The 12191-nt window shown below is 63.4% G+C and overlaps 1 protein-coding gene across 2 annotated transcripts; it reads left to right on the plus strand.

Moving 5' to 3' along the window:
- The first annotated feature begins 540 nt into the window (after positions 1-540).
- ZNF335 (zinc finger protein 335) lies at positions 541-9855 on the plus strand. 2 transcript variants are annotated; one of them, XM_075721091.1, is made up of 27 exons: positions 541-741; positions 1112-1385; positions 1811-1888; positions 2135-2464; positions 2604-2738; positions 2820-2978; positions 3096-3354; positions 3461-3638; positions 3722-3834; positions 4040-4058; positions 4266-4382; positions 4471-4547; positions 4666-4826; positions 4938-5167; positions 5250-5358; positions 5443-5537; positions 5696-5976; positions 6086-6227; positions 6299-6688; positions 6778-6920; positions 7283-7422; positions 7985-8088; positions 8219-8296; positions 8482-8565; positions 8743-8808; positions 8994-9075; positions 9655-9855. In XM_075721091.1, exons 1-27 carry the CDS (start codon positions 541-543, stop codon positions 9771-9773), a joined length of 4164 nt encoding a protein of 1387 aa, XP_075577206.1. In that variant the 3' UTR covers positions 9774-9855. The 2 variants fall into 2 exon arrangements, with proteins under 2 accessions (XP_075577206.1, XP_075577207.1); XM_075721092.1 differs by having other exon boundaries at positions 6089-6227.
- The last annotated feature ends 2336 nt before the right edge of the window (positions 9856-12191 follow it).

Genomic DNA, 12191 nt, shown 5'->3' on the forward strand with positions numbered 1-12191 from the left:
TACCGCTGCGCGGCGCGAGGGCGGGGGGGCATGGCGGCCGCCGTGATGCCGGCTCCGGCGGAGGCGCGACGGGGCCGCGGCGGACCGGGTGAGGGCGCGGGCCGGCGGGCGGGCGGCGGCGGCGGGCCCCCCTCGCCCCGCCGCGGCGGCGGCTCACCCCGCCCCGGCGCACCGGGGCCGCCCCGCCGTGTGCGCGCGCGCGGAGGCGGCGGGGGGGACCCCGCGGCAAGATGGCGGCCGGGGGCTGGGCAGGGCCGCGGGGCATGACGGGACCGGGGGCGCCGGGCGGCGCCGGGGCCCCCCGTGAGGGCGGCCGCCACCCCCGGCCATGGCGCCGCGGCGGCTCCGGGCCCCCCGCGGGCGCCCCGAGGGGCGGCCCCGGCCCCCGGGCCGGGCGAGCCGGGCTGCGCGGCGCCGCGACCCCGCGGGCCGGGACCCCTGCGGCGGCCGCCCGGAGCGGCGGGGAGCGGGCGGCGGGCTGCCGCGGCCCTGATGGCGGCGGCCTCCCCCCCGCGCAGGTCGAGCCTAGGCAGGGCGGGCATGGAGGAGAATGCGGTGGAGAGCAGCAGCGACGCGGCCCCGCAGGCGGCGCGGGAGGAGCCCTCCGAGAGCGGCCTGGGCGTCGGGACCTCGGAGGCCGTGTCCGCGGACAGCAGCGACGCCGCCTCGGCCCCCGGCCCCCTCTCCCGAGCCGATGACTCCGGCGTGGGCCAGAGCTCCGACAGCAGCGGGGTCTCCTTGGTAGGCGCTGATGGCGAAGATGGGGCAGCGGTCAGCTGGGGGAAGGGAGGGCACTGTGGTCCTGGTTCCTGAGAATTTCTCTGGACGTTTCTGGCAAACTGAGCTTCAGGAGCCAGCTCTATAGCTCGGCAGCCGCTGTTACGCTGCCGGTCGGGTGTCTGCTTGCCGGTCTGAGGGTAGCAAGTCCTTGGTAGCAAGAGTAGCCCTGGAGATCCAGGCTCCTTGGCAATACCGAAGGAATTGCTCTGATGCCTTTCCTGGCAGTTCTGTAGCAATACGCTGGTGTCATTTGCGTACGCTGGCTCCCCCAAGGGCCTGGCCTGGCAAAGGTCTCTCAACTGAGCTCTTTTGGCCTCTTTTTTTCCACCAGGAAGAGGTGTCGGAGAGCAGCTCCAGCACAGATGCCATTCCCCGGATTTACCTGCCAGATTCGTCCTCCATCGCCCAGTCTACCCTGGTCTCCAGTGTCTCCACCGTGAGCCAGTCCATCATGGTGTCAGAGTCCCCACAAGTCCTGGTCCACTCCAGCGTCATCACCGATGGAGCCACAATTGTGTCAGACTCCACCGCGTCCACTTCCTCGGACCTAGGCTCTGCCATCGACAAAATCATCGAGTCCACGATTGGGCCTGACATCATCCAGAGTGAGTGTGTGCTCCCGGCTGCTCGCACGCGCGGCAGACCTGCCTGCTCTCCCTCTGGAGTGCCCCACGTGCAAACGGCTCGGGGTGCTGGGGCTGGGGAAGGGAGCGGCTGCTGTGCCAGACCTTGGGAGGTGAGGGGGAAATATATACGTGCACGTGTACGCACCTCAATCAGTGGGGGTTTCTCTTCTCGCCCTGCTGCAGCAGCTGGAGGGTTTGATGAGGAGCTCATGGCTGCCGCAGCTGCCGGACAGCCCTCCCTCTGCCCGGCTGCTCCTTCAGCCGCAGTGCCAGCAGCCCAGGCTCTGTCCCTGGAGCCAGACCTTCCTTGCCCCTTCCCACTTGTGTCTGAAGCTGAGAGAGCCCCAGTGACTCTACACCCCCTGTGTCTGGCAGTTACCACTCTGCTCTCCTCTTCCTCCCAGGCTGTATTGCCGTGACCAGCGCGGAGGATGGCGGGGCAGAGACTACACAGTACCTCATTCTGCAGGGACCCGATGATGGTAAGTGAGCGCCCTGGGGTGTCCGGTGCTGGCTGTCTCTGCCCCTGAGCTTTTTCTGCGAGAGTGGGACCTGGAGCGGGTATCCCAGCTACATCAGCCACGGTGCCCGTAGCAAAGTCCCTGCAGATGTGCTGACTCTTGGGAGCTTGTTACTGAGCTTGTGTTCAGCCCTGTGCCCCAGGTGTGGTTGCAGCCTGGGTGCAGGTGAGGGGCTGCTCCTTGGCTGAGCTGGTTTTGGTGTTTCAGGTGCCCCCATGGTGTCCCAGATGGCCACCTCTGCTCTGGCCAATAGCTTGGCGATAGAAGCTGTTGCTGATGGACCTACCTCCACATGCCTTGACCAGCCTGGCCCTTCAGACCCTTCCGAGCAGTTGGAAGTGCTGGAGCTGCCCACACGGCCAGATCAGGCGCGAGAGGCAGATGGTGGGGAGGAGCTGGACCAACCGGACATGGAGACCCTGGAAGAGATGATGGAGGTGGTGGTGGTGCAGCAGTTCAAGTGCAAGATGTGTCAGTACAAAAGCGTCTCCAAGAAAACGCTAATCAACCACATGAAAGAGCGGCACTTCCAGCCAGGTGTGTGCTAAGGAAAATTTTTTTTACTGCAGACGGGCTGTGTTCTCTCCACAGAAGAAACAAGGGGAGGAGTATGAATGTAAGGACCGGTTTGGCAGTGCAGTCTGGTAAAGATTTTTCATTCCGTCCTGTGTGGCAGTGGGTTCAGCTCTGGCTTTGAAGAAAGGACGTCCACGAAAGGGGGGATCTGCTCCAAAGACCGCAGAGGAGGAGGTCCCAGAAGAAGAAGAAGATGACGATATCATGGACGCTGGTGCTATTGATGACCCTGAAGGTAGGACTCGTCCTCCCCATATCTTATGTAGCTCAGTCTTTTCCCAGTCTCTCTCTGACATTTTGGGCCGCTTGCCTCCAGAGGACAGTGACTATAACCCAGCTGAGGATGAGCCCCGTGGGCGACAGCCCAAGTACAGCCGCACTGTCCCCACGTCCAGCGAGGAGAGGCCACGGCGACGCCCGGGGAGACCCCGTAAGTTTCCTCGTCTGGAGGATGTGCCCCAGGACGTGCCTGAAGGTGAGGGAAGCAGCAGGCAGCAGCCCTGCGCTGGGCTGGAGCAGGGAGCGGTACGTGAGCTCCCGGGAGCCCACAGGGAGGGTGTGTGATGGAGCTGTGCTGTGTTCTGTCGAGCAGGAGGGGAGGTGGAGCCCTTGGTGACGTCCCAAAGCACACCGAGCTGTGAGCTGCAGAACTTGGAAGCAGCCAGTTCCTCTGGCCTGGAGAACGGGACCAGCGAGAGCCTGGCGGAGCCCAGCATCAGCCAGTCCGACTCCGAGAACAAGGACCCTTCCTCCAACACGGGCCCCGAGGAGGCAGACATCATCCCCAGGAGGCGAGGGCGGCCCTCCCGCCGCTTCCTGGGCAAGAAATACCGCAAGTACATGGGGCGCAGGTGAGGGGTGTGTGCCGAGCCAGTGCTGGGCCCTCTGGCCTGTGCCCAGGGCCGGTCCAGCCCCTCTTTGCCACCCCAGCTCTGAGCCCCGGTCCTGTTTCTGCAGGTACTACTACAAGTCACCCAAGCCCCTGATGAGACCCTACCTGTGTCGGATCTGTGGCTCGCGTTTCCTCACACACGATGATCTGCGTTTCCACGTCAACTCACATGAGGCCAATGACCCGCAGCTCTTCAAGTGTCTTCAGTGCAGCTACCGCTCCCGGCGCTGGTCCTCCCTCAAGGTGAGTGCCGTCTGTCCTGCTCCCGTACCCGTGAGGGTGGCTGGTAGCCCCAGGTCTCATGGCCCCCACTCTGCTTCTCGCAGGAACACATGTTCAACCACGTGGGCAGCAAGCCGTACAAGTGCGAGGAGTGCAATTACACCAGCGTGTACAAGAAGGACGTCATCCGGCACTCCACGGTGCACAGCCGGGACAGGTAAGGGAAGTGCAGTCCTAGAGACTGTCTTGCAGCCCAGCTGAGCGGCACTAACACTGTTCCTCCTGCCCTGGGAGGGCAACCACAGCTGCCCCTTCCCCTGAGCTCTGGCCCTTTCCAAAACGGGTAGTTTTGGTGTCTGGGTACGAGGGAGCTCAGACTTGGGATGTGGCTGACACGGGTTTTTTTTTTCTTTCTTTTTCAGGAAAAAGAGAGCTGATCCGGTGAGTTTGAGTACCCTGTTGGCTTGTCTCTCAGCACTGTTATGTGGGAGGAGGCATGTCTGGGTCTTCTACAAATTCTTGGTGCCTTGTTGAAGGCAGTGTTTCTGGATCACCTGAGGAAAGGCAGCCCAGGTCCTGCAGTGGGGAGAGGGTAAGGAAACTGGTGAGCCCCTCCCAGGTGAGCTCATCTTTGTGCTCTCCCTCCAGCCCCCAAAGCTGAACTCCTTCCCATGCCCTGTATGCAACCGTATCTACCCCATGCAGAAGAGGCTGACGCAGCACATGAAGACGCACAGCACGGAGAAACCACACATGTGTGACAAGGTGAGGCGGGGGACACGGCCTGGGGAAGGGCTGGTGGCGAGTCAGGCTGGGCGGGAGGTGAATGCTGCTTTGCTTTGTTCTGCTGCAGTGTGGGAAGTCCTTTAAGAAGCGCTACACCTTCAAGATGCATCTGCTGACGCACATCCAGGCCATCGCCAACCGCAGGTAGGAGCCCGGCAGCAGCCTGCAACGTGCCCTGGCAGAGCCGGTGTCCCGGCTCCCCCTCAGAGGGGAGGACAGAAGGTCCCTGCTGCCTGCGTGACGGGCGGTGTTGTCCTGGCAGGTTCAAGTGCGAGTTCTGCGACTACGTCTGCGAGGACAAGAAGGTCCTGCTGAACCACCAGCTGTCGCACATGAACGACAAGCCCTACAAGTGCAGCTTCTGCAAGTACTCCACCTTCCGGGAGGACTTCCTGGTCTCGCACATGGCTGTCAAGCACACAGGTGAGAGGAGCTGCACAGCCCCGCTTCTGCAGGAGGTGGTCAGAGTGTGTCTGCTCTCCCTGCTGTCCCTTGGGGACCCCCTGCTTGACTCCCACCTCCCGTGTCCTGCAGGAGGGAAGCCGTTTGCTTGCGAGTTCTGTCACTTCACCACCAAGCACAAGAAGAACCTGCGCCTCCATGTGCACTGCCGGCACGCTGACTCCTTTGAGGAGTGGGCACAGAGGCACCCTGAGGAGCCACCCTGCCGCCGCCGCCCCTTCTTCACCCTGCAGCAGATCGAGGAGCTGAAGCAGCAGCACAGCCAAGTGCAGGCCCCGGCTGAGCCAGAGGCCAGTCCGCCGGTGAGTGCCGTTGCCCGTGTCCCAGCTCCTCCTGGTGCTCGCTGGCCCCGGCCGTGCTGTCAGCTCGCTCTCTCTCACACAGGCACCTCTTGGCCCCGTCACCTACCACGCGGTCCAGGCCGTCCCAGGAGCAGAGCCGCCCATCCTCTCGCAGGATTCCCTGGGAGGGGCCACCATCATTTACGAACAAGGCGAGTGAGCTCCTAGGGAAGGAGGTGGGCACGGGGAGGAGGCAGGCGAGCGCGTGCCTGACCCTCTCCTTCGGACCCCGACAGATGTGGCTGGATCAGCAGAACTGGCCACGCAGACCGCCCTGGATCTCCTGCTGAACATGAGTACTCAGCGAGAGCTGGCCACAGGCTCGCTGCAGGTGAGCAGGGCTGGGGAGGGGCAATGCCTGCTGGGGGGTGGTAGGGGGAGGCTTCCCAGCCCTCCACAGTTTTTTTGCAGTGCCCAGCCCTGTTCTGCTTCAGAGGGTGTCTTGCAGAGCCTTGCCTTCCTCTGGCTGAGCTGCTGTCCCCCCCGCAGGTGGCAGTGGTGAAGCCGGGTGATTCAGGAGAAGCGCAGGCCCCCTGTGAGCCGCAGGCGCAGGAGGAGGGGGCAGAGATGGACTCTGAGGAGCAGCAGCAGAAGTTGGTGACGCTGCACATGGCAGAGCCTGGGGAGACATTGGTACAGGAGGCTTATGAGGAGGCAGCCCTGGGTGGCTCGGAGCTGCAGCAGATCACTATCCCCTTTGGTGGGACGACAGAGTACAGCATCATCACACCCATCAGCGAGGAGATCCAGGCTCCAGGCACGCTGTACAGGTCAGCTGTATGGGAGGAGCGGGGAGACGGAGGCACTTCTGACCTCACATGAGGAGGCTCTAGTGGTGAGGAGGACGAGGCAGATCCTCCCTGACCCTGTCCTCTCCAGCAGCGAGGAGGAGAGCCCTGCGGAGACCTCCCACGCGGTTGTGGTGAGTGAAGCTGTGATGACAGAGGAGGCCCTGAAGGACCATAACAATCACTATATCATGTCATCCGGCGTTCCGGGGAGCCAGTTCCATCACATTGAGGTAAGGAGCTGAGCTTTCTCCCCGTCTTGGACAGCAGTGTGAGCAGGTGTGACTGGGTGTTTCTCTCTCAGCCCCTCAGCGGGGACGCTGCTTTTCCCTCGCCTGCGGAGGGCCAGGAGGCACAGCCCGCCAGTGTCAAGTGGCCCCTGGTGCAGTGTGTCACCAGGCAGCTCCAGAAGGACTCGTCTTTATCCCCAGCCTCTGAGGGGCAGGAAATCTCATCCCCAAAGGTCAAGTGGCCTGCGCTCCAAGGCATGGCCAAGAAGCTCTCGTGCAAGGTTTCCACGGCCAAGAAGCTCTCGTGCAAGATTTCCACAGCCAAAAAGTTTTCATGCAAGATTTGCACAGCCATGTTCACAGGGAGGGCAGAAATGGAGAGTCACAAGAGAGCCCACATTGGGCCCAGCACCTTCAAGTGTCCTGACTGTCCGTTCACTGCAGCCCTCTGGCCAGAGGTTCGGGTAGGTTCCCTGGCACAGAGCAGCCCTGGGAACGAGAGGTTTGGAGAAACGGGGGCTTTCTGACCCTGCGCTTGTCCTTCTGCCCCCAGAGCCACATGGTCCAGCATGCCAGCCTTCGGCCTCACAAGTGCACCCACTGCAGCTTTGCCTCCAAGAACAAGAAGGACCTGCGCAGGCACATGCTGACGCACACCAACGAGAAGCCCTTTGCCTGCCAGATCTGTGGGCAGAGGTGAGTGAAGCCTCTGCTAGGTTGTCGCTGCTTCGAGACATCCTGTAGAGCTCTCCAGGGCTCAAGAGGAGATAGGATATTGGTGTAGAGCTGGCTGCCCCGACCCTACCCCGGGGAGCAGTCCCCTGTTAGAGGGAACTCTGCCCTTGAGAACGGTTCCTGCTGCAGGTGGACCCGGCTTTGTCTCCAAGGAGCTTCTGCATGGGGAGGTCCAGTGCTTGGGCACTGATGGAAGCGTTCTGGGAGCTGGGACAGGCCGTGTAATAGGATGTGCTTGTGGTGCCTGTGGCCTGGGTCTCTGCAGAGAGCACAGAGGCCCCGTGCTGCCATGGCAAACTCATCTCACTCTGTTCCTCCCGTAGGTTCAACCGTAACGGGCACCTCAAGTTCCACATGCAGCGTTTGCACAGCTCGGAGGGGAAGAGGCCAGGGGCTCCTGCAGCGGCTGCCCAGCAGACCATCATACTGAACAGCGACGAGGACACGCTGGCCACCCTGCAGAGTAAGACGTGTCCCTGTGACCAGGGCTGACCCGTGGGTTTCCTGCGGCCAGAGCCCCGCGCGGGGATTCACCCAGCCCATGGGCCAAGCAGGGCTGAGAAGGGTTGGGGCCAGGAGATTGCTGCGGAGGGTTAGGACGGCTGGCGGTGGCGGGACGCGGAGCGGAGACAAGGGGTCTGGGCTCGGGGAGCTCTCCTGGTGAGGTGCTGACTGTTGTAGTTGTGTGCAGAGCTAGGGGTCCAGTGTTCCCTCCAAGCGGGTCCTGATAGATCAGTGCATTGCGAGAGCAGCGGTGCTGTGAGCAGCTTATGGCTGAAATGGGAAGCAGAGTTTGTGGCCTGATGTGGAGGTTGTGTTTTGCCCACAGTGACCTCTGGTTTCCTTCATGTTGGGAGAGTTTGGTTTAGCTTCTGATCTCCTGTGAGCAGAGCTAAGAGACTGTCCTGTGCTCCTTGTTGGGGCGGGCACCTGGCAGGGGCTGTGTGGGAGCGGGGCCGGCTGGCAGCCCCATTGAGGGGCCGCACACCCCAACAGTGTCCGCACCGGCTTTCTCTGCATTCCAGCGGCTCTGCAGTCTGGCCAGGCGGTGCTGGCTCCCGAGCGGCTGCAGCAGGCTCTGGGGCAGGAACACATCATCGTCGCGCAGGAGCAGAGCGTCACGAGCCAGGTCAGTCGGGCCCATCGGTCTCATGCTCCCGCCCTGTGCGGGCTGCTCCCCGTGAGCTGTGCGGGTTCCCTCCTCTTGGAGGGCTTGCAGTCAGCCCACCCCCGCTGACAGTGCTGATGCTGATCTGCAGGAGGAGGCTACGTACATCCAGGAGATCACCACTGCCGACGGACAGACAGTACAGCACTTAGTGACCTCTGACAACCAGGTTAGGCGGGGGGCACATCCCAGGAACCGAGAGATTCTGCGCAGCTGAGGCGGGGAGAGCTGGGGGCAGTGGGGAGAGGTGGGGTGGAAACAGGCGCAGAAGACAGACAGGAACCAGCCCTGTTGCGTGGTGGGGGGTGGGTAGTGGTGACCTTTTTTTTTGGGTCTGAATCCCTGTGTTTGCAGGTTCAGTACATCATTGCCCAGGATGGTGTACAGCACTTGCTTCCCCACGAGTATGTTGTTGTCCCGGAGGGACATCACATCCAGGTAAGCTGCAGGCTGGCCGCTCTCCCTGCGCGGTGGGTGGGGCTCATGAGGATGCCGTGTGCAGGGCTCGGCCTCCTCCTCCTCCCTGTGGCTTGCTCCATTCGAGTCACAGCTTTGTTCACAAGGCAGAGATGCCTGCGAGCCCTAACGCAGCCTCGCTGCGGGTCTTGTCCCCAGGTACAGGATGGCCAGATCACCCACATCCAGTACGAGCAGGGCAGCCAGTTCCTCCAGGAGCCGCAGGTAGGGGGTCAGGCGTGGTGGCTGGAGCTGACAGGGCTGCCGTGAGATGGGCTCTGAGCACGCAGCTGGAGAGGGAGGGATGTGAAGTAGAAGGTGCATGTGGGTTGGTGACTCGCTGTGGCCAGAGCAGTGCTCCAGGAGGGACCCTGCCCCTCCCGGACTCTCCTGTTCTCTCCTCCCTGCAGATCCAGTACATGCCTGTCTCACCCGAGCAGCAGCTCGTCACCCAGGCACAGCTGGAAGCAGCTGCACACTCGGCAGTCTCAGGTAGGACCGGGGCCCCGGGGCCAAGCTCTGGCGTGGCTCTGGCAGTCCTGTCTCCCTCCGGGTCTCGGGGTGCCAGTCCGGCCGGGCAGTTTGCGGTGCCTGGTAGCAGCCACTGAGACGCCGTGGGCTCAGCCCAGCTCTGCCCGCAGCGGCTGCTCGGTTGCTGTAGCTGGCAGGGGTGGCAGGGCCCCAGCACGGCGGCCCTTGGCAGAAGGGCTGCGGTAGGTGAGGTGGGATTGCCGCCTCGCTGCCTGCGTCCCTGTAATTCTGGGACGTGGCCAGCCTTGGTGTCTGAGGGAAGACTTTGCTGGTCCCAGCATGTCAGTTCTGGAACAGTACCAGCTCCCTTCCCCTGGAGGTGAGTTGCCCTGCTGGGAGGTGCAGCAGCTCCCGCAGGGTGGAGGCACCCTGATGCGCGTTTGCCGAATTAACCGGAGCCAGGCTCCCTGCTGGAGCCCTGCGTGAGCTGGTGGCCCTCGTGCTCACCTCGTACGCGAAGGTGGAGAGGGGCCCTGGGCAGCCGCCCGCTCTCCCCTGCCCTCGGACGCGAGGAGGTGCTGACCCCGCTCTCCTCCGCAGCAGTGGCTGATGCTGCGATGGCCCAGGCGCAGGGCGTGTTCACCGCCGAGGCAACGGCTGAGCAGATCCAGCAGCTGCAGCAGGGGATCCACTATGACGTCATCACGCTGGCGGACTAGCATGGGGCCCGGCTGGTGCTGGGACACGCGTGCCGAGCGGGACAGCCGCACCAGGCAGGAGCCTGCTCAGCCAGCAGTTGCCTTATCGCTCCGGGGCCGTGAGGGACGTGCCTGTGTGCGTTGCGGCGGGGGCACGCTGCCGCCAGGCCGTGCGCCGCTCGGGTCCTGCACATCCTCCCAGCACAGGCAGCTGTCTCCAGCAGAGACTGTTCCGCAGCCGAGGCAGGCTGAGCGGTGGCAGCGCTCGCGTGTCGCTGGTCTCTTTGCCCCTGTTGCACTCGATGGTCTGAAATCCCTTTTCCTGAATCATGTCTGCGTGGGCCAAACTCGGATCGGCGCCTGCCTGGCACACGAGGATCCTGGGAGAGAGCTGCGGGGCCGAGCGCAGCCACGCGGTACGGTGGGAGGGGGCTGCATGCGGCCACAGCCACGTGCTCCCCACTCTGTAGCTTTGGGGGGTGCGGTCTTGGTGTGAGGGCAGCCGTCCCTCCCTTGGCTTCTCCGGCCTGCAGGCAGGCAGCAGTAGGGCTTTGGACTGGAGGAACCCAGAGTAAGAAGAAGCATAGGTGGAAGATGTTCTATTTTTCTTCTGAAGAGGGATGGACTCTGGCGTTGGTTCATAGGTGGTTGTGGGAGGGGTTCGATTCTGACATTCTCAAGCTTTGACTATGCTTATGAATAAAAAGGGATTGAAACCTGTGCCTGCCCAGAGGGGCTGTAGTCCTGCGCCGGCCCCTGCCCAGCGGGGACGGGACGGACGGCCTCCCTGCTGCCTCTTCGCATGCCCCCGGGGCCGGGGTGCAGGGGGCCCAGAGCCGGGCACCCGGGCCAGGCAGGTCGCTGCTGGCGGATGTGGCCGTGCTGTGCTATCAGCTTCCTCCTGCCCGAGTGACCTTGACTTCTGGGAAGTGAGCCGGGCATGTGGTACAACGCTGGGTTTGGGGCTGGAGTCATTCAATTAATCGACTGGTAAACAGCCTAAATCCCGTGTAACTCTGTCCCAAACTACACACGCCGCCCCTGCCTGAGCGGATTGTCTGGAAGTGTTTACATGTGATTATAACAGCTAATCTCAGAGTTTTAGTTCTATGCTTTTGCATTAAACTGATTTATCTGCGGAGGGGAAAAAGGCCTGGAACCACCCAACTTCAGCAGGAGCGTCCGGGAGGCCGGAGTCCTGTGGCTGCGGGACGGGTGCGGTGCGATTGCCGGGCTCCCGGTCTGGCTGGTGCAGGGGATGGGGATGGTGCCGGGGCTTGTGCTGCGAACACAGACCCCGTGTTCTGCCCGAAATGACAGCGGCACCCTCCCTCCGGGGGTGCCCACTGTCCCCCGGGGGCCCACTGCTCCATCCCCTGCCTCAGCCTGCCTGTGTGCCGCGCTCCCGGGCTGGCACGGGTGGGACCCCCGGACCGTCCTGCCCAGCCGGGGAGGCAGGGTGTGGGGGTCCCCGCACCCCCCTGGGCAAGCAGCCGTGGTCGGTTGCGGCTCTATCACAGCCGTGTCCGTGTCCCGCTGCCTCCGCATCCGGCTGCGGCCCCGTCTGTGCCCAGCCGTGCTGGTGCATGGCTGTGGCTCAGTCGCCGTCCAGCTGTGTCCGCCATGCTGGTGGCTGGCCGTGGCCCTCCCTCTCCAGCTGTGCCACGCAGGGTTAAGGCACGCCGCAGCAATCCACAGGCGCTTTCCTAGATTACAGCCCCATTATCTAATAAAGCGGATCCGCAGCGCTGCCGGCCCTGCTGATTAGGGCTGCAGGAGTCCCGTCGGGACAAGGTTACGGGGCTGCTGCGGGGCCGTGGCCAGGGCTGGTCCCAGCCATCAGGCCCGGCTGGCCCAGCCTGGCCAGCGGCACAAGCTCATGGTTGCCCCACGGCTCCTGTGCCTGGGGCTGCGAGAGCACAGGGTGAGCCTGAGGTGGGGACAGTGCTGGGACAGACGGGACGGGCTCCTAGCCGCTGCACGTGGGGAGCTCCGGCTGCTGCTGGGGCTGTGGCCACGGGGCACAGCAGGGCCATGGGAGCTCAGGGCCCCTCAGCGCTGGCATCTCAGCCCCGGGACCTTCTGCTGCCATCGGGGTCCTGGAGGAGCCCACGGACGTAGCAGGGCTCGTTAGCACCGGTGACCTTCCCCTTCCTGTCCCTGGCCAGCGCTAAGCGGGTTTGTTACATATTTAATATCCTGAGAGCATTATTAGTCGGTATTTAATGACGGATACAACCTGTGGGATAATCCCAGTCTGAGCAGGGAGGCGCAGCGGCAGGAGCCGGGCGGCTCGGGGGGTTGCGGGCTCTCGGAACCCCTCGCACAGCTGCCCACTGCTGCCCTGCCCGCAGACAGAGCACCCCGCTGCCTGCGGGGCCGGGTCCCCACCCAGGCAAAGGGTCCCCAGCCGTCCCTGGGGCTGCAGGGCCCCTTACC

The sequence above is a fragment of the Pelecanus crispus genome, chromosome 14, assembly GCF_030463565.1.
Source record: "Pelecanus crispus isolate bPelCri1 chromosome 14, bPelCri1.pri, whole genome shotgun sequence".
NCBI lineage: Eukaryota > Metazoa > Chordata > Aves > Pelecaniformes > Pelecanidae > Pelecanus > Pelecanus crispus.